Source organism: Marmota monax, unplaced genomic scaffold, assembly GCF_021218885.2.
Source record: "Marmota monax isolate L192 unplaced genomic scaffold, Marmota_monax_Labrador192_F-V1.1 WCK01_AAM20220418_F8-fsc00076, whole genome shotgun sequence".
Classification (NCBI taxonomy): domain Eukaryota; kingdom Metazoa; phylum Chordata; class Mammalia; order Rodentia; family Sciuridae; genus Marmota; species Marmota monax.
Window position 1 is genome coordinate 8839525 of NW_026692843.1, and position 23489 is coordinate 8863013.

Consider the following 23489-nt stretch of genomic DNA (forward strand, 5'->3'; position numbering starts at 1 on the left):
CGTGCAGAAGGCTATGAGCAGTGGGTACAGAGAGCCTCCCAGCTGAGGAAGTTCATGGCATGGACCCCAGCACCTCCTGACCACACCCCGTGACAGCCCTGACCCTGGGTCCCCCCCCACCTGCTTCTCTAAAGTGCAAGAATGGGCTCCAGCAGTGGCACCTAGTGTGTGTGTCCAGTCTCTTCAATCCAGCCACCTGCCTGCATTCCCCACTCCAGCACCTCAGCCCCAGCCTGGCCCCAGGGCCTTTGCAGCCACTGCTCCCTGGCCAGAGCTGCCAGCCCCTTCAGCATCTCCTCTTTACTTAGCAGTCATTCTGCGGTTCCTACGTCCTGGCAGAACACCCTGTTATCCTCCTCACTCTCTCCATGAGGGCGTCAGCCAGGCAGGGGTGCAGCATCCAAAGTTGCTGGCTAGAGCTGTCAGATGTGGTGTTTCCGGTTGGGCTCTGAAATGTCTTCCCATCTTCAGAAGCACTGGAGCCTGCGCGGGCCCTGGCCATCCAGGCACCGGCCTCAGTGGGGTATACTGGGAGCAGGCCCCAGGCTGCCAAGGGGCCAATTGGATGCCAATATTGTGTTCTCCCTACCTACATAGAGGAGTTCCGTGACCCAGGCGCCCTCCCCAGCAGTCCTGGCTAATTTCTGACTGATATGGCTCATGCAAGAGCCTTCTCAAGTCCTTTTTGGATCAGAAGAGGAAGACATAAAAGGAAGGAAAATGAAGAAATTCAGGCCCTCTCGTTAAAGTCCAGGGCTGCCATGTTGCTGACCAGTGTTGCCACGGAAGGAACAAGAAAACTGGATTGGCCCTAGGGCCATCCTGGCCAAGGGCTGAGGGCCAGGGGCAGTGAGCTGGCCACCTCTAGGGGGTGGAGCAGAGCCACTGGTGGGCTCCAACACTTCCCAATTTTGCAAATGAGGAAGTGGTGGGGAGCCCTCACCCAGGCCTCTGCAGACAGCATGGTAGCAGCTCAGTTCACACCTCGAGTACCCGGAAGTTCCCCTTGAAACTTATCATTCTTTTGCAGTACTGGGGGCTGAGCCCAGGGATGCACTACCCCTGAGCTATATACGCAGCCCGTTTTTTTTTTTTTTTGATAAAGGGTCTCGCTAAGTTGCCCAGGCTGGCCTCGAGCGTGTGACTCTCCTGCTTCAACTTCCTGAGTCGCTGTGATTACAGGTTTGCGTCACTTTTGCTCAGCTGTGGAATACCTAGCACACTGGAAAGTCTGCCTGAGAGGCTGGGGCACCCTCCTCCTTTCTAGCTGATCCTGCTGGCCTGGCCCTGGGGCAGGAGCATCCAGCGCATTCCCGTTTCCACCTTTTCCCCGTGTGGGAAGTGACCTGCGTGGTCTGGGTGGATGATGCTCCGCTGCTTGCTCCCTAGTGTCGCCGCATCTCTGCACTGTGGCCAGGACCAGTGCTTCTGTGAGCGAGCACAGTGCACTGTAGTGAAGCATGCACCTCAGTGCTGGTTGGAGGTCAGGTGCCAGCGACCCCCTGCATGCTGCCTCCCATCCTGCTGTCCCTGGAGAATCTTTAACCTTTAACCCCAACAGCAAACATTCCTGGGGACCCTGAAGCACTTGACCCAAGAGCCCTGGGTCAGGCCGTCTTGGTGTCAGAAGGCTTGGGTCCCAGGTGGGGGCAGACCCTACCTCCCAGGGTGTGGGGCACAGTGCATGGGTGGAAGCGGGCCAGCAGGAACAAGAGGGGTTGTGCTGGGGCCGCCCTCCCCAGACAGGGTCCAGAAGCCTTTACTTGGTGAGCCTGTGCCAGGCATACCTCCCCCAGCCCCAGAGACCAGGTGTCCCTCAGCCAGGGCAGGAGCTTCGGGGCGGCTCATGGTGTGAGTGGCCTACTTTCCTGATGCTTAAGCCCCAGGCTGAGGTCCCACGGGAAGCCCCCTTGGCACACGGGCAGCAGAGCTGGGCCTCCCGAGAGCAACAGGGTAGGGCTGGGAAGGGGCATCATGGTTGCCCAAGACACAAAGGCCTGGAGCTGTGAGTACAGGGGGTCCCAGAGCCAGGTTCTCAGTTTGCTGGTCCAGGGCAAGACTCTCTGCCCGGCACACAACCAGAGTCTGGGAGGGGCGCTCTCCAGGCAGAGTGGCCCAGGATTCAGCACCTCATTAGAGTAGACACTGTGCAGATGCCCCGCCCAGGTTACTGTTGGGGGCGGGCACCCTCCAGGCTCCACCCCCCAGTAGACGCCAGCGTTAGGGTTAAACTCTGACAGTGGGATGCAGTCCCACCCTGGCTGCAGGGCCCTGCACAGAGGTTCTGCCTGGACCCTGTAGGGAACCTCCTGGGGGCCTGGATTGGGGTGGGCGAGCTTCAGTTGAACAGGGTGTTCCGGGTGAATGGAGCACAACTGCCAGCCTCCAGGCTTCCAAGACACACCTATTTGGCTCTTCTTGTCCTTGGCATGGCACCTGATCCAGTGGGAAGTGGGTCCCTCCCAGAGTGGCACTGTCACCCTGGGCCTTGTTTTCAATTTCCTGAGCTACATCCTGTGTTCAACCCAAGGCCCAGCCCCACAGGGCCCAGCAGGCAGATGTGGACCACGGAGACAGCCCAGGGCACCCTCGCACAACCTCACAGCATCAGAAAACACAGCCCCTTGGTCCACCTGGCCCTGCCCCTGCCATGGCCACCTGCGCCAGCAACATAGTTGTGTGCCTGTGTGTGTACGTGCACACAGCACCACACATGCAGAATCAAATCACACACCTCTGGTCACAGACAGCACCACACATGGTGTCAGTCACACACACGCACATCCATGGAGTATCATGCACAGTGTCACGTACGTGAACCCACAGTGCTACCTGCAAACACACACACACACGCACACACACATACAAAGCCTCTGCCTTCCTTCAGGCCAACATTCAGCCTCAACAAGAAGCCAACCAGCCTCATGTGTGAGCATTCGTGTTTGTGTGTGATGCCCATGTGTCTGGCCATGCACACGCATGTGTGCAGTCAGGCCAAGGGCACCTGGAGCAGGGCAGCTGGCCCTGTACTGTCACTGCCCCAGGGGGCAGCGAGGGGCCCTGGAGGGGCCAGGGAAGGAGTGAGAAGGTGCTGGGGCCCCTGGAATTCCCAGGCTCAGCCTAGAGTAGCAGCCAGGCCAGCTGGAGGGGGTCTGAAGCTGCAGGGCCTGTGCTGACTTGGATGCCTGGCCCCGGTCCACGTACTTCCTGCCCTGCCCCCAGGTGCAATGCAGCTATGCCACTGGGACCTGGGAGCTCCCATCTCTTGGGGATTTAGGAAAAGACTTCCCTACTCCTGACGTCAGGAATCCGTGGGGCCACCTACAGCTGAGCCACCTACAGCTGTCCCCCTCCTTATCCCCCTCCCTGGCCACCTGGGCTGGGGATGCTCTCCTAGACGCAGTGCTCTGGGCACCAGGCTGCTGACGAGGATGATGGTGACAGAGCCAGTCATCAGGAAGCTGCCTTCCTGGCTGTAAAGTGACTCAGGGTCAGGTGGGCAGGGGCAGCAGGATGTGCCTCTGACTCAGGGAGGAAATGGGTTCTGAAACCCTGACCCGAGTCGGCACTTCTCCCAGGAGGACAGGGAACTGGCCCTGAGGGAGGGCAGGTGTGATGAGGCAGTGGGGCTCCAGTCAGCCCAGCCCTGCCTGCACTGTGAATGCTCCAGCGAGGGGGCAGACCCAGAGGCCAGCCAGTCGCAGCCCTGCGCCTCTAGCTGACCAGGGTCAGGTGCACCTCGGTCACACAGTGTCCCTGACCTGAGATACAAGCTACCCCAGAAGTGAGGAGGCAGCAGGTCAAGGATCAATGAAGCCTGCAGAGGCCAGTGGGCCCAGGTTCCACAGCCCACCCTGGCTCCCAAAGCCTCCCTAGGCAGAGGAGGTGAGGTGGGCAGCTCACTTTCTCAGGGCCTCTCATGGGCCCTCATGCCCTCCCTCCACAGGACAGTCCAGCACAGATGGAGGTGACTTCCTGGGGCCCTGTCTGTGGAATCTCTCAGACTCTGGTGTGGCTCACTCCATGATTGCCACCCCCTGGGCAACAACCCCAAGGCCCAGACAGAGCACACAGCACAACCTCGTGTGTTCACAGATGCAGTGATGAAACGTGGGGCTGGAGGGAATCCCACTGGCTGTGTCCCAAACCCATCTGTGGGGCAGTATGGCCCCAGGTGACCCCCAGCAGGAACCCAACCCCCACTCTAGCTTCTAAACCTGTGCCTTATACAGACGTCCCTCCCGGAGCCTGCTGGACAGTGCAGGGACGCGCAGAAGAACCACTGGTGGGAGCAAGGCTCTGCATCCTCAAGGTCAGGGTCTGGCTGGCTCAGGATGGGGCTCCCGGGGGCACACGGCACTCCTCGGTCCCCAGTCGCGTCAGCTCTGCGATCCGCAGGTCCTTCAGCTGCACCAGGTGCTCCAGCTTTATCACCTTCATCTGCAAAATCTTCAAGAAGCCAGGCAGGTCTGAGGGACATCAGGTGCATCCAAACAGCCAGGCCACATGTGTGCTTTCTGCCTCTGGGGAGGAGTGCCACACAGCAGAGGCAGGAGCAAAGGACCTCTCGTGGGGACACCGGGAAGGAAAGGACGTGGGCCCCATGGGAAATGAGTCTGAGGAACCTGGGGTGGGGGTTCTGGGAAGGGATGACTTTCCTCTTCCCCTCCCTATGCTTACTCCTGGAGCTCCCCTGCCCCCCAGCCTGCCCCCGGCTCCAGGTGGAAGGGCGTGGGCAGGGGTAGGGCCCAGGGCCTGGCAGGTGCTCGGGGCATCTTTGCTGAGTTAACAGTTAACCGAATGAACACACAGCACTTAGATGGTTTATTTGGTGTTTACTTCTAAAAGCTGGAAACCCAAGAAAACCTTGAATTAATTGAATGAAGGTGCAGAAAGGCCCTCTGGAGACATCTGCCTCAGACATGGTGGCCACAGCAAGGCTCAGGCTGGGGTGCCTGTGGCCCTCCACACCTGCTTCAAGAATGACCATATCCCAAACCTTCCCCATCTAGCAGCATGGGCCTTGTCATGTGCCCCAGGTGAGAAATGGGGAAATCTGGATCAGAAAAGGCTGGTCTGCTCCAAACCATGTGTCCAGGTGAAGGTCAGGAGCGTGAAAAGGCTGCATGAGGTGGGGAGGTGGGCAAGGGTGGCCTCCTGTCACTCAAAACAAGACACGGACCTTCCTTGAGCCTGCAGGTGGTGTGGCTGCTCCACACGGCCCACGCCCTGGCCACCCTGCCAGTGCCCCCTGCTCAGTGGCAAGCTGCAAGGGGCAGAGTGACCAGGGCGACACTCCAGCTGCCACCCACCACCACATAAACTGCCCCACAATGACTCCTGGGGTCTCTCTGACTCCAAGGTTTGTATCTCACTTTGTAACATGCAAATGGCCCTCGATGTGTCAACCCTTAGATGGCAGGTTGAGCTGTTTGCTCTCTGGGTTCTCTAAAATGAAGTACTGATGATTCACGGGGTCAGCCCACAAGCCAGAGCCAGAGTGGGGACAGCAAGGGTTGCGAGCTGCCCTTCATTCCTCCCCACAGCTTCCTCTCTGCTGGCCCTCTGATGACAAGAGGGCGTTCAGCACATCCAAAGCCACACAATGATATCACTTTCCTGTTTTCTCAAGAAGACTACTCATCAAGATTTGGGTCTCAGGAACTGAGATGCTGTTGCGATTTCTGATGCCTTGCAACAGTGAGGCCCATCCAGCAGGCCTGCCCCACCCCTACACTGTCATGGGTCCTGGGCTGCCACCGGTGCTGCCAAGGTTGGGGAGAGGTAAGAGTAGCAGGAGCCCTTCTGAGCACAGGAACCCTGGAGGCCCCTGTGAGACAGCAGAGGGGCAGGTGTGTTCCTGAAGAGTCAGGTGAGCACCACAGAGCCAGCTAAGCACAATATAAACAGGTGAGCAACACCTACCTGTGTGCTCACAGAGCGCCAGGCTGAAGATGCTTGCCAGACCCTGGCCCCCTGGGAGATGGGGAGAAGGAAGAGGTCCCACCCAGGCTGGAATGGAGCAAGCAGGAGACTCTAATCAGCACCCCACCCCCTTCACTTCCCAGAAAGGGAGCATCTTCTGCTCCCTGACCTGGGCCCAGCACTTCTGTTGGGGCCTGGCCTGTGGCCCCAGCACATGGGCTCATGACTGATAAGGTGGTAAGGCTGGCAGTAGATACCTGGTGGTGGGAAGGACTTACACTCTTTTCTCTGCTTCTGGGTATGACTGGAATATTCCATACACTGTTTTCTAAATAATCAAACTAAATGTGGACTCTTCCTGCCAAGGTTCTGTCTGCTCCACCCACTACTAAACCCTGCTCTGGGACAGAGCCAGCGTGGCAAGAACTCAGCTGGGGATTGGACTGAAGCTGCTAACAGTGAAGGCAGCAGGTCCCTCTGATTCCCCATCCTGCAGCTCAGGACGTCTGGGAAGGAGTGCCCAGCTGGGCCATACCTGGACTGTCTCTTGCAGAATGTCCACTGCCTGCTCCTTGTCCTCCAGCAACTGCTGAACCTTGGCCAGGTGCTCCCAGGCCCCTTCAGCTGGGTCCTGACTGAAAGGCAGATACCACACTTTAATCCAGTTGGTGAAGTAAGGGGAGAGGAAGGCCTGGAAGAGGGCTTGAGAGACAGGGCCTACCATTCACAAGCACAGCTGCCCTTCTTCTCCAAGGCCCTCTGCTTCTGAAGGGTCTTCATACTGGTGGGAGCTGAGGGGCTTAGCAGGCCTGTGTCACAGACAAACACCATGAGCTCAGGTCCCCTGCCTCTAAGGGTGTGCACCTGTATGTGTGGGTGGGAGGGGTGTTCAGACCACGGGTTAGGCAGATTCAGATGCCATCATGCTGGGCTTGCACAGCCTTGGGTGACTTTGAAGTGTGTTCCATTTGGAGACACAATGAATGGTCTGTGGACTCCCCTTAGGGGACTGCTCTCCAGGTGCTGATGGAGCCAGGGCCCCAGCTTAGGTGTCTGCAAGTAAAACTATTTTCAGGGGCCTGTTGGGCCCTCTTTTTTCAGGTGTGTGAGCCTGCAAGTGCCACAGGGCAGTCTGGGAATGTGGTAATGCCCCTCACAGGAGGACAAGAGGGCCTCTGGTAGGTCAAACTTGCCTGCAACAGGGATTTGAATCCTACCTGCCTGTGAATGGACAGCATCCATGCTGGAGAATCCTGGATCCTGCAGATTTTACAGGTTGGGAAGTGAAATGTAGAAGATGAATGTGCTTGCCTGTGTTCCCAGTCACCACTCTGGGGTGGGGGTTAGGGAGCAAACTGTTGGACAGGAAGGGGCAGGGAAACTGAGCTGGTATGGGTAGGGTTGTCCCAAGGGACAGGGTGTTTTCACCACCCTGAGGCAGGTGGGTCAGGCTGGGCAGGGAGTGAGGGATAGCAGCACTCAGGGAAGGGAGCTGATGGGGACAACAGCCTCATGTGAGGCTTGCCTCAGTTGGACCATAGGGCCACAGGGAGTGGGGGCTTTGTCACCATTTATTTGTGGGCTTTATCTCTTATAGAAGATTATCTAACTGTATGCAAATGGGAACAGATGCAGCCTGTTCCTGGGCTGTACCAATTTGCAGACATGAAGAGCTGTGCCAGGTGAGCCTGCCTGAGCAGGGTTGGCTTCCACTTTCTCCCTCAGTGCACACAGGATGGGCTCGATTGCCCCAGGTACATTGGCTACCACCTTACGGATGTCCTCCTCAGAGACACAGAAGCACAGCTTGCGAAAGACTTTCCTGCAAAGCAGCAAGGTGCACCCTCAGAGCAATGCCCCCCAGGGGCCAGGTACTGAGCCACAGTACAGTGCCTGATTTCCTGGGAGGGGAGAGGCTGAGTGAGGCCCCTTTTTGCCTGCACCCCCAGAGGCCCAGTGGTCACTCGGTTGATGGGTGGCCCATACGCCATCAGGGGGCCACAGAACACTTCATGTGCCAGGTTGTCAGGCCAGGCTTTTCAAGGACTGTGCACAAGTACCCATCTTCCTGACTGATGCTGCTCTCTGCTCTGAGAAGTCCTGCTGACCTACCTCCCAAACACCTGGAATCTGAGTTCCTCTCACATAAGAGGGCTAACCAATGGCAGGCACCCTTTCCCCTCTGGGTCAGGGCAATGCCCTCATCTTCCCTAGGATCCTTTCCACTCCAGCCCTTCGACATGCATGCACCATCAGAATGTGCCCAGGCCTGAGCCCTGCAGTGCCTCTAACTTGCCTCAACTGGAGGCTTGGTCCTCATGTGGCCTCCAAGACCTCTGGGCCAACCCTTAGGACTCCCCACTCCCTCCTGCACATCCACACGTCTCCCCCATCACTCTACACACTGTTACTCCTCAGAGCCTTCCCTGGTTCCCCGACCTGCAACATGTCTGCCCCACCCTGGCCGTTGGTCTTCACATCATTTACCACACCCAAAACTTTGATTACATTTTGTTATCCATCTGCTGACCATGAGACTCCCTGCTCCATGAAGGCAGGGACCTGTCCAATGCCAGTCTGCAGCTCTGGAGCACAGCCTGGTTCCCTTGGCTTAATGAGTGATTTGGGAAGCAGACCCACACCGACAGGCTGTCCTGGCAGGGAGAGCCCTGGAGCCCTAGGTTGAGGGTGAGGATCTGTGGACAGAACTGGCACTGAAAAGGGTCTGGCACCCACAGCTGGAAACTTGTTGCCAGCCTTCCCCTTCTCCCTCAGTGCACACAGGATGGGATCAATGGTTCTGGTGTGTTGGCTACCACCTTTCGGTCCAAAAGAGCTGGCTCCCCAGGCCAGCCTTGGAAACCCTGTGGAGCCCTTGCCTATTGAGAAGGCTCCAGTTGCTTAGCTTCTGGTCAGTGTTGCAGGCAGGGATGTAGCTGTGCAGGTCTACCAGGCGCGGGTGAAAATGCTTCACGATCTCGGCCACCAGCACTGAGGGGATGGAGGAAGGGTAAGCCTGCATGTCCAACTCAGGCCTGGCTGCTACTGTTCCTAAGGCCTCCTGAGATGCATGCAGGAAAGGCACCAGCTTGTCCTGGAGACTTGGTTGGGGCTTCTGAACTTGGATCTGGGAGGGACCATGTGCAAAGAGAACTGGGGTTGCTCAGCCAGTGCTTACCCAGGGAGAGATGGAGGCCTGCGTTGTGCCCCCGCCCCACCCCACCCCACCTTCCCCAGGGAACATCGAGCTGGACGCAGAGGCGTCCCCACCCCTCGGGAACCTTCGTCTACCACCGCGCCCTGCCTCCGCGGCTCCGCCCGCACCGCCGTCGCTGAAGTCCCGGGTCAGGTGGCGCTTGGGGCGGCTGAGCGGGAGCTGGTCAAGCCAGGCACAGAGGCCACGGAGGGCGTCCGGCAGCGGCCCTAGCGCCGCAGGAGACCGCCTGTTGGAGCCCGGCATGGCAGAAGGCTTGGGCTGTTGCCGGGAGACGGACCAGAAGGGGCGGGGCGCAGACTGGCGTGGAGCTGTTGTCGGGAGACGAAGCGGAAGGGGCGGGTCTAAGGGTGGCTGGGGCGGGGCGGGGCGACGGAAGGGGCGGGTCCGGTCTGACGGGCCCTGGCTGCTCGGTGGGCCCGGGAGGAGTTCTTCGGACCACCGAGGGCTTGTGATTAAATCCCGGGCCAAAGGAAGGTTGACTGTGTACTGAGGACCTCCCGCCCCACAGAACTTGCGCGACAGTTTGCTGGGGAAACACAGCTCTTTATTGTTAGGAAGTCTAGCGCCGGGAAACGCCTAGCCGCCCTCGCTAGTGGCCGCCCGAGTGCACCCGCCCCAGCGCCTGCACACGCCGCTGTGCGGGCCCAGCCGGCGAGCACTGGCCCCTGGCAGCAAGGCCGAGCAGGCCAGAGTCCTGAGTGGAGCCGAGCGTCCAGCCAGGTCCGTGGAGGCCCAGGTAGTGAGCCCGGGATGCCAGCGCTTGGTTCCGAAGTGCCTCCCCAGACTTGTGCAGTGGCGGGACACTGGGCCGGCGCCCTTGTCACCTTCGGATGCGGGGCTTCAGCGGGACTTTGGGGCCTTTGACCCCCTTACAGGAGAAAGATAGGTTGCTGTTAAAAATCATGTGCTACGAAGGGCACAAGAGGATATTCCCTTTCACAGTTCATCCCCCACCCCTAACCACTTAGCAACATCCCTAGCCCTTTCTTTATTTTTTGAGACAGAGTCTCACTAAGTTGCTGAAGCCGGCTTTGAACTTGCAATCCTCCTGCTTCAGCCTCCCTAGCCCCTGGAACTACAGGTGTGCGCCACTGCACCAGGCTCTTTTCATCTTTCTTTCTTTTTTGTAGTTGTAGGTGGACACAATAGCTTTATTTTATTTGTTTATTTTTATGTGGTGCTGAGAATCGAACCCAGTGCCTCACACATGCTAGGCAAGCACTCCTCCACTTAGCTACAACCCCAGCCCCACCTTTCATATTTCTTAAAATGTATATTCTTAGTTCACCCAACAGTAAGTCTGTGCTGTCCATACAATGACAACAGCTGTGGTAGCCACAGTATTAATGGCTAATACTTTATATGGAGGGTAGATTTGCTTATTCTAATAGGGATAGAAGGCAAAATTGACAGCCAGTTGAAGTGACAGTCACTGAAAAGTCCTCTGACAGACTCTGACAGATTATTAAAACAAAGTTAATGAATTTTTCTTTTTTTCTCCCAGATAATCCCCAAAGTTTGTCAGACAATAATTTAAAGAAATCAATCCCCTCCCCATGCCACACATATACACTGCAGGGCAGTGCCAGTCAGGAGTGGGGCAGCTCTCTACATCTGGCACAGGTAGACTCCAAACTGTGTGCAGGGGAGGCTCACCTGAGTCATTCCAGGTGTGGTCTCTCCAGCACTGGGCTTGACAGGTGGCAATGGGGGTGCAGAGGTTGGCTTGACAGGCTGGGAGGGAGCAGAAACAGCTGATGAAGAGGCCACTTAAGTGGGCCAGGCCTTGGCCCATACTTAACTCCCCCATGGCCCTCTGCTCTGCTCCTGCTGGGCTGCAGGCTTCTGTCTGCTAAGCTCTTTGTGGAAATGCCCTCTATGGCCGCGCCACCTGACAGCTAAAGCCCCAGTGCAGAGGAGCTCCCTGTCCTGGCAAACTACCCAGGCCACTGCAGCATCACCTGCACCCTCTCATGATCCCTGAAAGGTTCTATAATTGCCAGAATGTGGGTCTTTGGAAGCTCAAAAACCAATAATTAACTACTAAAGCATGTATCCTTTCCCAGGGCAGGGGGACTGTGAAAAGGGTACCTTGGGGTGAGCACTGTAGGTCTCAGCAACATGGGAAGGCACTGCACTGTGGAGCATTTCCCTTCCTCAGACCAGGCACAGTGTGACCGGAGACCACCCGGGCCTTCCTTCTTGCCTGGCTTTTCCTTGTCCTTGACTAGAAATATCTCTGCCCATTTCTGTCCCTGTTCTTCCCATTAAGACCCTTTCTAGGTCTTTTTTTCCCCCCAGTACTGGGAATTGAACCCAGGGTCACTCTGTCACTGAGCTACACTCCCAGACCTTTTTATTTTATTTTGAGACAGGCTGTCACTAAGTTGCCCAGGCTGGCCTCGGCCTCGAGATTCTCTTGCTTCAGCCTCCTGAGTGCTGGGATTATAGGCTTGTGCCTCAGAGCCTGGCTCCTGGGACTATTTTTGCAATATGTAAATCTAAAATTAGTTCAAAACAAAAAGTTAAAAAGGAAAGAGCAAATCACTAGTAAGCAAACACCATGGTAACAGTTGTTGGGGGTCAAGTTACTTATGGGTGATAAGTAACTTGTGGGCCAGTTTGAAGAGAGAATCATGAATCCTCAATGGCCTCTCTTCTATGTTCATTAACCACATAGCTCAGAGGGAGAAACTGCAGACACAACCAAGCCATGTGTCACATCCCTGTGACAGGATATGAGGGACCAGGCCCAGGATAATGTTGGGCAACATCCTAGAAAGGACACTTCCCTCACTATTCCTGCCCCAAACCCATCATCTCTGACAACTCACGATGAGTAGACAAACCCAAATCAAGGGACAAAACTGAGCCAACATTTGCAAAGTGCAAGGTGAGGACCAAGAGCCACTTGGGCCCCAGGAGCACCATGTGGGCCAAGCACTGCCTGCTCATGAAGGCAGGAGCAGCTCAGGTTGTGTCCATGCTAACCCGGAGGGCTATGGAGGGAACACGAGGACTCTGCCATCTCTGCAATTTTCTATAAATCTAAAATTTGTTGGCAATTAAAATTAAATAATTCCCTAAGGCAGGGAAGGGTGTTTACCTTCAGGCCCCACACAAGCCACCTTTGGGGAGACTTCCTAGGACCCTGCCACTTTGTGGTTCTTCCCAGCCCTCAGCTGCCCACCATGATCCCCACCTTTGACCACCTAGAGGTAGACAGAGGCCTGCCTGGGAGGGCATCCAGCAACACTTGGTGGACAGCCAACCTGTACAGATGGGGCCATGCCAGACACCAGGAGAGAAAGCTGGGTCAGTCCTGCAGCTTGAGTTTGCCCAGCGGGAGGGGAACGGTCCATGGTCACAGAGTGACATCCAGGGCTGAGGCTGAGGTAGTGCTCAAGGGCCTACCTGTTCCCACAGGTTCTAGGAATGGGAGCGACATGGGGGTGGGAGAGGGACTTCAGGGGTACCCATTGGGGCAGGCAGCCCATGCTAGGGGAAGGCCTGTGACACTGCAGGGGCAAAGGGGAGTCCAGGAATTAACCTCAACTTGCAAGGCTCCAGTGAGTCACACTGTGAGAGACCTTTTCAAAACCCCAAAGCCATATCCCAAGGGAAGTATCATGAGGGCTGGCGAGGGCCCCACAGGCGGAGGCTTCTTACCTGCTTGGGCTTCAGCTTTGGGAGGGGCTTGGTGGGTGGAGCAGGTCTGAGCTGATGGGGAGATAGGAGTCAGGACCCCACATACCAGTCCTATCTCAAGTCTAGAGGACTGATCTGTGCCCCCCTGGCCCCCATGTCTTCACTGAATCATTTTAATGTCATCTTAGGCCAGGCTCACCTGCCTTCCCTGTGCCTCAGTGCCCCCATTCAGCCACGAGGCCCCCTGCTTCCTGGGACAGCTCAGATACTTTCAGAACACCTGGTCATCCCAATCAAGGCCACTCACCTGGTCTGGTGCCTTCTGTGGGTAGATAGGGACTGGGAAGGGTGGACTGGACATGACTGGAGGCTGCAGGGGACAGGAATGTGAGCCTGGTCCCAGAGGGCAAGGCTGAGTGCCCACCTAGTACCCATCAAGCCCCTCCAAGCAAAGCCTCTCCGTACGTGACAAATCTGCCCCAGCTCCTGAACCAGCAGGTCCTGAGCCTGGACACAAGGCCATCCCTATCCCTCAGCCATGTGGCCACATTCCAGAGCTGGAGGCAGCAGGGGTGTCATCTTCTCAGAATGAAGGCTGAGAACCCCCAGAGCCACAAGTTCAAGGTCAAACTCCAAATACAGATCTCCAAAAGGTCACCCTGAACTCCCAGACCCTAGGACCCTGCACCACAGGTGACCACAGCAGCGTCTCTTGGCCCTAGGCCAACACAGGGACATATGAGTTAATTAACATGATGTCCCCAGTGGGTCATACACTGGGACAGAGAGAGTCCTAGGGGTCCAGGTGCCTCTCAGGGGATGGTGCTTACTGCAGGGGGCAGCCTCTTTGGGGCCACAGTGGCTCTGACGGGCTGGCTGGGGTGCGTGGTAGACACCAGCTTTGGGGGCCCTGGAGCCCTGCCCTTGGTTGGCCCACTGCTGCCTGCCTCCTGGAACAGGGGGTTGGAGAGCCCCATGGTGGTCTTGGGTGCTACACTCCTGGAGAGGAAGAGAGGAAATAGCAGTCAGTGTCCCCACCAGGGCTCAGGTCTCCTGGCTGTGCCCCCCAGCCTAGTTTTTCTGGGGTCCCTCTGCTCTGGCAGACCCCATGCAGGCTGCAATGCACATAGTCATAGCCATAAGACACAAGGAGACCAAGTGCATGTCCCTGAAAGGGCAATCCCTGGGGCCCAGTCACACTGGAGAGGTGCTCAGAGGTCCCAGGCAAATCTATCCTGCTGCAGCTGGCTTGGAGTCAAGGTACTGGCCCAGGGCACAGCAGGATCCTAAAGGGGTGCTCATGGTCCTGGTTTGGGGGTGGGGGCCCCATCTCTGGACTTACCATACCCCACCTCTAGCCCAGACCACCCTTGTCTGAGCCACCGAAAGGAAGGGCCCCAGCAGGGTCCTGAGGTGGGTGGGTCCCAGCCACCTCCTGGGCTCAAGCCCTGCTACAGCCACCCGGGAGCCCAATCCACAGCACCCCCAACCTGTGTGAGAAGTGGCTTCTTCCTCAAACAGTAGTGGAGGCCCTTTCCCAATAGCTCTAGGCCCGGAAGTATATGTTCCACACACAGATCTGTCGCAACCAGCGAGTTCTCACCTCCTGGGCACACGGCTCCAGACCTTGCGGTGTACGATGACGCCTGCCAGGGTGGCCAGCATGGCCATCAGGAGCACTAGGGGCACCAGCACGCTGACCAGGAGACTCCCAGGTGCTGGGGAACACAGGCCTCATAGCAGCCTGGACAGCTTCAAGCCTGGGTGGGAGGGCCCTCAGCCTCCCCAGCCGGCCATGGCCATGCCCTGGGCTCCAGGGCTCCCAGCTCCCAGCAAAGGGTCAGTAGGCATGGCAGGTGGGGGGCAGGTTCTGAGTCCACAGTGCTATGGGTGCAGCCTAGCCAGGCCCTTGAAGTCAGGGTGCTGTGGACAGCTACATGCTCAGTGGCCACTGGGGAAGAAGACACTGTGGGGCTGACTGACCCTAGGTTCCCAGCCAGGCTGAAGAGGGGCCGGAGCCCTGGGCAGAGGATGGCATATTTTACTCTGAGCTGGACACTACCTTCAATCATCTAGGAGGTGGGACATAGGCTCCCTTCTGGCTGCCATAGGACTGGCTGTTGATTGCAAAACCATCCCCTAAATATCACCTCGCAAGGACCAGGTGCAGCCTTGAATTCAGACCTGGCCCAGAAGGCCCTACCTGCCTGCATGTCTGTCAGTAGCTCCGCACAGTGGGGCGGTGCCCAGCCCACGTGGCAGTGACACTCCCTCTTGTGGTTGCACACCTGCAGGGACAAAGGGCCTTAGGGAATGTAGCCCATAGTGCAGCAGGCTGTTCCTGCAGCATAAGGGCCCTGAGCCTTGCATGCACCCCTGCCCAGGTCACAACCCTGGGTTTGTAGGGGGGCATGACCACAGGCCTGATTCCAGGTCACCCCTTCCAGCCTCAGCCCCAAGAAGGGGCCTGCTGAGATCTCCCATTAATGGACACACTGGGCAAGGCTGAGACCCCATTCCTACATCCAATGCTGCCACCACCAGTGGCTCTGTCAGATGCAGGCAATGGCAGCAGCTTCTGGGGCACCAGGCAGGGGGCAGCTGTCCCTTGAGGCCACACGCACCCCATGGTTGTGGCACTGGGCGGAGCAGTTCTTGGATCTGTAGACCTGGAGGTCTTGGCAGCGCCCTTCCCAGCAAATCTGGAAGGCAGAGGGGGCCTCCTAAGCAGCTTGTCTGGACCCCTGCCCTGGCCCTATTCTCAAAACCAAAGGGCTAGGTCAGCTGACCACCCCTGGAGGCCTCTGGAGGCCCAGAACCTCTGGAGTCCTGGGTTCTCGGCAATGCTATGGGTTCCAGAATATGAACTGGGAACAGGTGTCTCCGCCTCCCTCACCCACCTCAGTCTCACCTGAAAGTGTACAGAGAACCCCCCACATACACTCTACCAACAGACCTCTGAGTGTGAAAACCCATCTGCAGAGGGGCCAGTGTGGGACTCGTGTCCGGGCGGCCCACATGCCTGCATGGGGCATTTGGGCTACTCAGCTCACCTTCCCCTTATCACACCTGGTGCCCTGGGGCACAGGCTCATAGGCAGAGGCCTCGCTGTCCACGTGCAGAGCTTGGCAATTGCCCGAGTAGGAACTGAGTGTACAGGAGCTGCGCTCTGGGGGCTGCCGGCCCCCTGCACAGTATAGGACCCCACATCTGTCGGCCCTGTAGAGAGAGGGCAGGGCATGGTCGGCCCTGCACTCCAGGAGATAGGCAAAACCCTCCTTCCCTCCCTACCCTCCTTCCTCCCTTCTACCATGATGCTGAGGTCAAGCTGGGATCCTGGAAGGCAGGGTGAACCCCTGGAGGGCCACCTGCCCTACAAAGCTAGACTCCTCTCTGGGGACATCCTGTATCCTGGGCCTCTGCAGTCCAGCTCACCTGCCCATGCTGGGGGTGATCCTGCCTCTGCAGCCTGGAGAGATGCTGAAGGAGAAGCAGGTGTCTGCAGCAACCTGTGCACCTAGGAGCTAGAGCAGATTAGCCTGACCAAGGACCACAGCCACCCCCGGAGGCTGGCCTGTATCCTGTGCTCACAGGCCTTACCTGGACCCCACAGTTCCTGGCACCGCTGGGCTAGTGTGGGGCAGTGCCCATTAAAGCAGTAGCCCCCAGGACAGGGTGTGCCGTTCTCCTGGAAGACATCCTCTGGGCACGCTGGACTCCGGCCATCGCAGAACTCCTCCAGGTCACACTGGTCCCTCTGGGGGCGGCATGGCTCACCAGCTGGCTTCACCTGGCCCGTAGAGAGGTTCAATGTGAAACAGGCCCAGGAGTTGCTGCTATTGGTGTGGCTGCCCTCCTACCCGCTGCCCTGGGCTCACCCTGCACTCGTGGCAGCAGGTGCCATGGGCACACTTGGCCCCCTCAGCCAGCTGGCATGTTGTGGCATTGCAGCAGCGGTTCTGACAGTCCTGGGAGACAGGGGCATGAGCAGCTGCACCCTGGGCAAGAGCCAACTTCAGGGTGGATGGACCCCACCAACCACCAGGGGCAACCAGTGACCACTCTCCTTTGGACTCCCTTACAGATTGTTTGGGACACCCAAAAGCCATGTGTGTTGTGGTGCACAGGGCACCTGGCTTGGGTGGTCATCTCAGCACAAGGACAGAGGCCACATCCCTGATGCTGAGGAGCAGAGGGTGGGGTTGGGGCAGGACATACCTGGGGAGTGCCACAGTCACACTGCTCCCCACGCTCCACAAACATGTTCCCACACACAGGGCCTCCCACCAGCCGGTCAGGGTCAGGGGCATTGGCCAGGCAGCCCGTCTGGGGTTTCTCCAGGAACATCTCTAGGTCAGTCCTGCTGCACCTGCTGAACGTCCTGGGGAACTTGGAGCTGCGAGCAGGGGGTATGGCTGTCAGGGGCCATTGTCACACTGCCCCTTCCCACCCACTGTGTCCCACAAGGCTTACCCAATGCTGGCCGCCATGATGCAGCCACCACCCTCCCGCGGCACGGGGCAGTAGCATCCCTGGACATTCTCGTCATGGTTCATGCCCAGGTTGTGGCCCAGTTCGTGGGCCATGGTGGATGCCACGCCGATAGGGTTCTGGCTGTGGTCCTGTGCAGAGGGCTGAACTCACTGGGGCAGCACCTTACCCATCCACCCAGAAGGTGAGGTGCTCCCTCACCTTCAGCACCTGGGGCTTGGTGCCGCTTCCTGCTAACCACCCCTTAAAACATAAAAACAGGTGTTGAACCCGTCCCCAGGGAGGTGGCCTCTCAGGTGTGCTCCAGGGACCTGCGTGACTGCCTCCATGTATCCAGCTCAGCCTCTGGGCTGGCTGCCAACCCACAGGCCAGTTCCAGTAAACCTGGACAGGGGCTCCCTTTACCTGATTCACAGCCCCGGAGGCCCGAGAGCACAGGGCAGACACCTGAGCCAGTCCCACAGTGGTCCCGGTAAAGTCGACCCCCCTAGAAACACACGTGACATTGATGGCCTGAAAGTGGCTCCCCTAGCCCCTCCCCAGGCCTCATGGCTCTGCCTGGAGAGTTTGCCCTAGAGGCCTGGGCTAGCCAGGGCCCTGCCATGGTGGGTTAGGGTGCAGGCCCTCTCACGTGATGAGCTGCACATTGTCATGGGGGTGTCTCCCCATCAGGTCCTGTGCCCGCCAGGAAAGGAAGTTCTCCAGGGTGATGTTGGCATGGGGGCTGATGGGGACCTTGTCCCTGCTCCAGATCTCCAGGCCCACCAATACCACACGGAAATTGAGCTCCTGATAAAACTGCAGAAGACAGAAATCCTTGGGTCAGGCCTGGTTGGTGGAAGGTCAGTAAGGTAGGAGGCAGGGGGTGCCCCCCATCTGCTTCTGGGGGACAGGGCACAGATGCAGGCCAGGTCCCAAGCTCAACACACAGAGCCCTGAGTTAGATCTTCTCTTGGTTGTCTTTCCTGCCCCACGCACTGTGGCCACTCCCGCTTCCCCCAGCTACCTGGGTCCCCATGGACCTGTGTGGCTGAGGGGTCCTGAAAACCCTGCAGGAGCTGGAAACCCTCACAGGGCCCTACAAAGACCGCAGCCCACCTTGTCCACATGGTTCACCACCTCCAGCACACGCCTGCGCACGGCCTCTCTGCTCCCCAGCTGCTGGAACTGGGGACACAGGACCCTCAGGCTGGGCCAACACCATGTCCCAACCTGCCCAGCCCACTTGACCCCATGCCCTCACCTCCTTGCTGTCTGTGACCACATACAGCTCCACATAGCGGGTATCTCGGGACAGGGGCCAGTTCTGGGGAGAATCATCAATCTTTCCAGCACAGTCTGCCCCAGAGACCACCACTGCCCAGTGTTGGGAGGACCATCAGGCAGCTCCAAGCAGAAAAGAGTCCGCTCCACAGCTATGGGTCTGAGCCAGACCCACCTTCCAGGGCTTGGGGATGGCTCTGGGGCTGCAGACAGAAATACCCAGGCCCAAGCAAAGGGACCAGGGCAGGACCAGCCAGGTGGGGCAAGATGTTGCTTACCCGGGGCTGAGGCCTGAAGGCTGCTGAGACCCGAGGCCCCAGAAGGTTGTCCAGGCTGGCATCGCTGACCCCACAAGTCCCAGCCTTCTGCTGCAGGTGCCTGGCCTGGTACACTGCATGCTGCCCCTCCTCACCACCTCCATCTAGAGGCTCGATCACATGGATGGCAGAGCCCACCCGGAAGAAGCCCCTGAGAAGGGGAGCCAAGTGAAAAAGTGGGCATCTCCAGCCCATCCCCACCTGCCCATCTGGGAAGACCAGGGGCTCTGATCTGCACCCCAACCAGTAACACAAACTCCCCATGGGTGACACCTGGGCCCAGTAAGCAGGAGAGCAAGCTGGGTGGGCCTACCCCACAGGCTGGGCAGGGCTGGAAACTCCTCACAGAAGTCCAACAAGTGCCTTTGCACGTTTCAAACACGTGCAAGAAGGAAGCGTTTCTCTAAGTCTAATCCCAAGCCCCTTCTTTCTTGGCCTTAGTTTACCCGTCTGTAGAGTGGAACATCCTGCCAGGGTCTGAGTACACACCTGAGGCCATCACACGTACTGAGGCTAGCAGCAGAGCTCTGGTGACCCTCCACGTGACCCTGGTAGAGGCAGTGGTCCTGTAGAAGTGTGAGAGGTCACAGGTCTGGCTCCCATGGCCTGCTGGCCCCAGGAAGGCAGCCCCATGCCTACCTGCCCATGCCACTGCTCTGTCACCTCAGAGCCATTGGCAGCTGAATAAGTCTCTGTGTAGCCCACGCCCAGCAGGTCCCTGGAAAAGAACCGCAGGAGTTCCCTGAGCTCCAGCATGGGGGATGCAGGTGCTGAAGCCTGCACTGCTGCTGGCCAGGGCACCAACCTGAGGGCCAGCCCCCTGCTTACCTGTTTATCCGCAGGTGCAGGGTGAAGGTGTGTCCTCCGGCCCCAAGGACATAGCTCACACTCTCAGGGTACAGGCCCTGAATGGGGGTCAGGGTTGAGTAGCCTGCAGCCTTGGGCCTGCACTCCAGGCAGCCCAAGAGCCCCCAGGTGACTCTTGGGCCCTTCAGGCTCAGACAGACCAGAAGGTGGAGGGGAAGGTGGAGCCAAAAAAGACATAAGGCTCTTCATGCCTCCTGGCCTGTTTCTCCACCAGCCCCCAGATGGTAAGGACAATGCCACCTTTCCCTGGAGGAAGCAGCGGGATGGGTGTCCTGCTGGGCAGCCCTTACTGCCAGGACAGCAGAGAAAGTGGGGGAAGGGGTAGGGTGCATAGGCCCCTCCAGTGCCACCCCAGCCAGCCTCCTCCCAGCACCCTGTGACCTTGCTCCCTACACACCCCAGCCCCACACTTAACATACTAAGCCTGTGGCCCTCTGGACAATGCACATCTGCCTCTGGGCAGGTGGGAGCCCAGGGCAGCAGACAGGTCTATGGGTCCATGGCAGGTTCCTGGGGCACAGAGGCAAGATCAGGGTAGGACAGGCCCCTCACTAGAAACACATCCACACACACCCAAGCACAAACCTCACGGATACCCAGAGTCCATAGGTGGGTCCGCACACCCACTGGGCTTCAGGAATCCTCCTGGAAGGCCAGGAGCCCTTCTCAGTTCCCAGCCCTGGGAAATCCCGGCCCAGCCCAGAGCCCCGGAAGGTGTGTCAGACACACACAAAACCCTGTGGTGAGCCATCATCCCACTTCTCTTCTGGAGAGGAATTTGGCTGATCAGCCCCTGCCAAGTAAAACTGGGGTGTGGTGTGGACCAGCACGAGCGCCCCTGCCCTTTTCCTGGGGCCAGAGGACCCTCCCCCCAGTCTGGCAGGGCTCCTGGAGGTGAGGCAATAAGCCTGATGCCCACCTGCAGGCCCCAGGCTCTGCCACAGGGTGGGGCAGGAGGAAGGAAGAAGGTGAGCACAGGAGGGAGGGACCCAGGTCAAGCCGGAAGCAGAGGCCAGCCTCAGGGTCTGCCTGTGAGCCCTGGGGCTGTGCATTGCAGTACCCAGATACCCACACAGCACCCCACAGGAAAAGCTCTGAGGGGCTGCCTAGTGGGGACATCAGACTCACCCTGTGGGAGGGCAGAGCTCGGCGGGTGCGGGGTCCAGGCAGACGTTTGGGCCACACCACCTCATACTGCTCCACGGGGGGCAAGGATGGGCTGAGTGCAATCGCTATGGGTAAGAGTGGTTAGCAGACATAAAGGCCTCCTGCCTAAGTAAGCCTGCACCTCCCTGAGGCTATCACCAAATGGCCCAGGGACCAGTGACTAGAAGGTCTTACCCCACAGCCCAGGTGAGGGCTTTGTGCCTAAAGACCTCTGGACCGAGGAGTGGTGGGGAGGCAGATTGAGTGGCACACCATGTGTGCCAGAGACCCTGGAAGCCCAGCCTGGGACAAGTCTCTTTGTCTCCTACATTCTCAGGATCCCATCTAACGGCACATAGCAGCCAACAGCAGCCACCCCCACCCCAGGCTGCTTGCTTCCTGATGTCCTGGAAGCTCCTTGATATCCAGCTGCAGACCCAGGACCCAGCCCTCTCTGGTAACAGAGACCACCTACCTCAGACTTCTGTCCCTGAACACCCCACAAACCTCCAGGAGAGGTAACAGAAGCAGCCCTCTAGGAGTCCCAGACTGAAACCATACCTCATCAGGGAGCTCCCAGGGCAGCCACCCCGCAGCCCCACAGTGGAACCCAGGAACCTGGCTCCTCCGGCAGCTGGAGCCGCCCTGCAACCCTCACCCCTGTGGTCTCAACGATCCTGACAGGGAAACGCCCCCGGCGCCAGCTTCTCTTACCGTTCACTTCTCAAAGTTCCTCCCTCTGGCCTCTGCTGTACCCTGGCCTCTCTGAGTGACCACCCATGTAACCCATTCCCCCAGGAACCAGCCTGAGGACGGCCAAGTGACCCAGTTGGAGCCCTGGCCATCGATCAGGAGGCCACCCTGCCCCACGTCCTGAGAGGACTCCTGGGAACCATCCTCTTCCCACTCACCCTGGGGCCACAGTGCACAGAGCAGCCAGAGCCAGAGGCCGCCCATGGTGCTGTCCCGGGTCTCCTTGTGGTCTGGAGGGTCTTTGCAGAACTAAACTGAGAGCTCTGCGGGCTCCAGCCTATGCACCCGCCTGGGGACCAGCCTGGCCAATCGCGTGGCAGAGGGGCGGGGCACATGCACCTGGGGAGGGCCTCCAGGGCAGCAGGGCTAGTCTGAGTCCACTTCCCGGTGGCTTCCTGGTACCCCTTCATTTCTTGCTGGTCCCCCCATAACTGTCGACTAAATTAACAAGGGCATGGGTGTGAATAGAACCTTGCCACTCCCTACAACTCCTAGTAACGCACGTGTACCTAGGGAGAACCAGGCCCCGCCTCTCCCAGGCCTGCCTGAGCTGTGTGTGGGGTCCAGCTACAAGGAGGCAACTGAGGGGCAGTGAGTGACTTGTGTGTGTGAATCCTCTGACTTCCAGGGGAAAAGCAACCCCATGCAGGGTAAACAGGACCAGCCCTATGCCCTACTCCAGGCCCCTGAGACCTCACTGGGGAGGAGCCAGACAGCTGCGGGTCCCAGCACAGATCATGTAGGTGTGGAGGCTGCCTAGGCTGGGGTCCATTCCCAGCTATGGGGTCCTTTTGGACCAAGCTCCCCGTGCAGCCCTGGTTTCTGCCCTTCCTGCCCTGTAGGGCAGGAGTGGCCCCAGAATCAGAGCCTGATCCATGTGGGTCCTCCTTTGTAGCAACATCCCCCACTTTCGGCCAGGCTTTGGGGTGCCGGTGCAGGCCAACCTCACAGCCTTCCCAGACTGACTCCAGCCAGGGGCAACCCAAGGGTCCTCAGCAGAGCCCAGCAGCTCAGCCTCCCTTGTGATGCAGCGGAGGATCAGGGGCCAGACAGGGAGACATGGAGCTGGAGACGGAAAGGTGACAGATTTCAGGCTAAGTTTAAAGGGGCAGCGGCAAGAAGTTGGCGCCTTGGATGTTTTCCTGGGGACAGAGCTGAAGGGTCTGAGCTGGGGCAGGAGGGAACCTGTCACCTCCTTGCCCCAGCATGATGGCAGAGTCAGAAGCTAGGCAGTGGTAGCACAGATGGAAGCCATCTGCTGTCTGCATCAGTCCCAGATGCCAGTGCTAGAGGAGTCCACAGGCCACTGTGAGCAGGGGAGGGACTGCTGGGTAAGGCTGGCTTCCGCCTGAGCTCACAAATGACTTATGCACGCCCATCCCAAAGCTGGGAATGGGGCTCAATGCTAGAATGCGTGCCTAGCAGGCATGAGGTACTGTGTTCCACATTAAAAAAAAAAAAAAAAAAACCCACACCCAGTTTCACTTCTTCCCCATGTTCCTTGACGGCAAGTCACGTGACACCAAAAGTTCAAGGTGTCGAATCTGCAGTCACATTAGAGCAGAGACAAGACACCACTGCCAGGGCAGCCTCAGCTAACCAAGCAGCACTGCAGATGACAAGAGTAATGAACACTCAACAATCGGGGCCAACTAGGGCAGCCCAACAACACCCACAGAACCTCATCCCACAGGACAGACCCAATTCCAGTTCAACCCGATCTAGCAGGAGGATCTGGGAGCCCAGGGTCCACAGCCCTGAGCTTCCCCCTCCCCCTGCAAACCCTGGAGGAATAGCAGGAAGGGCCAGGACACAGGCCAACAAGTCCCTCTGCTCACGCCTGGCACTTCTCTGTGGCAAAG

At 58.4% G+C, this 23489-nt stretch overlaps 2 protein-coding genes across 6 annotated transcripts; both read right to left on the bottom strand.

The window, feature by feature from the left end:
- Positions 1-4084: 4084 nt before the first annotated feature.
- On the bottom strand, positions 4085-9429 carry LOC124095612 (sperm flagellar protein 1-like). Its single transcript, XM_046448823.2, has 7 exons — positions 9250-9429; positions 8805-8916; positions 7579-7747; positions 7143-7185; positions 6647-6734; positions 6461-6560; positions 4085-4449 (listed from the first exon to the last, which is right to left on the bottom strand). The coding sequence occupies exons 1-7, from the start codon at positions 9383-9385 to the stop codon at positions 4330-4332; spliced, it is 768 nt and encodes a 255-aa protein (XP_046304779.1). The 5' UTR covers positions 9386-9429; the 3' UTR covers positions 4085-4329.
- A 403-nt stretch (positions 9430-9832) lies between these two features.
- Adam8 (ADAM metallopeptidase domain 8) lies at positions 9833-22995 on the bottom strand. 5 transcript variants are annotated; one of them, XR_006852543.2, is made up of 25 exons: positions 21786-22995; positions 20857-20960; positions 19690-19766; positions 19501-19579; positions 19351-19427; positions 18823-19012; positions 18525-18587; positions 18380-18448; positions 17913-18079; positions 17687-17768; positions 17264-17412; positions 17009-17186; positions 16669-16758; positions 16391-16580; positions 16226-16307; positions 15844-16009; positions 15415-15492; positions 14994-15078; positions 14394-14508; positions 13621-13789; positions 13098-13160; positions 12812-12862; positions 12345-12414; positions 10799-10876; positions 9966-10010 (listed from the first exon to the last, which is right to left on the bottom strand). XR_006852543.2 is itself a non-coding variant. In XM_046448850.2 (24 exons), the coding sequence occupies exons 1-24, from the start codon at positions 21829-21831 to the stop codon at positions 9963-9965; spliced, it is 2424 nt and encodes an 807-aa protein (XP_046304806.1). In that variant the 5' UTR covers positions 21832-22014; the 3' UTR covers positions 9833-9962. The 5 variants fall into 5 exon arrangements, 4 of the variants coding, with proteins under 4 accessions (XP_046304806.1, XP_046304804.1, XP_046304805.1 ...); XM_046448850.2 differs by lacking the exon at positions 12345-12414 and having other exon boundaries at positions 9833-10010; positions 14394-14436; positions 21786-22014; XM_046448848.2 differs by lacking the exon at positions 12345-12414 and having other exon boundaries at positions 9833-10010; positions 21786-22010.
- Between the last annotated feature and the right edge of the window lie 494 nt (positions 22996-23489).

Bases quoted from the DNA above. Each gene is read 5' to 3' on its own strand.
- LOC124095612 (XM_046448823.2), bottom strand. From the start codon at position 9,385: ATGCCGGGCTCCAACAGGCGGTCTCCTGCGGCGCTAGGGCCGCTGCCG. The intron at 6,735-7,142 runs GTAGGATTCAAA...TCTGTGACACAG, and splicing joins TGCTGTCCATTCACAGGCAG to GCCTGCTAAGCCCCTCAGCT. The intron at 4,450-6,460 runs GTATGGCCCAGC...GGCTTCTTGAAG, and splicing joins TTCTGCAAGAGACAGTCCAG to ATTTTGCAGATGAAGGTGAT.
- Adam8 (XM_046448848.2), bottom strand. From the start codon at position 21,831: ATGGGCGGCCTCTGGCTCTGGCTGCTCTGTGCACTGTGGCCCCAGG. The intron at 18,449-18,524 runs GTGAGGGCATGG...CTGTGTCCCCAG, and splicing joins TGGTCACAGACAGCAAGGAG to TTCCAGCAGCTGGGGAGCAG. The intron at 17,187-17,263 runs GTAAGCCTTGTG...CCCTGCTCGCAG, and splicing joins ATCATGGCGGCCAGCATTGG to CTCCAAGTTCCCCAGGACGT.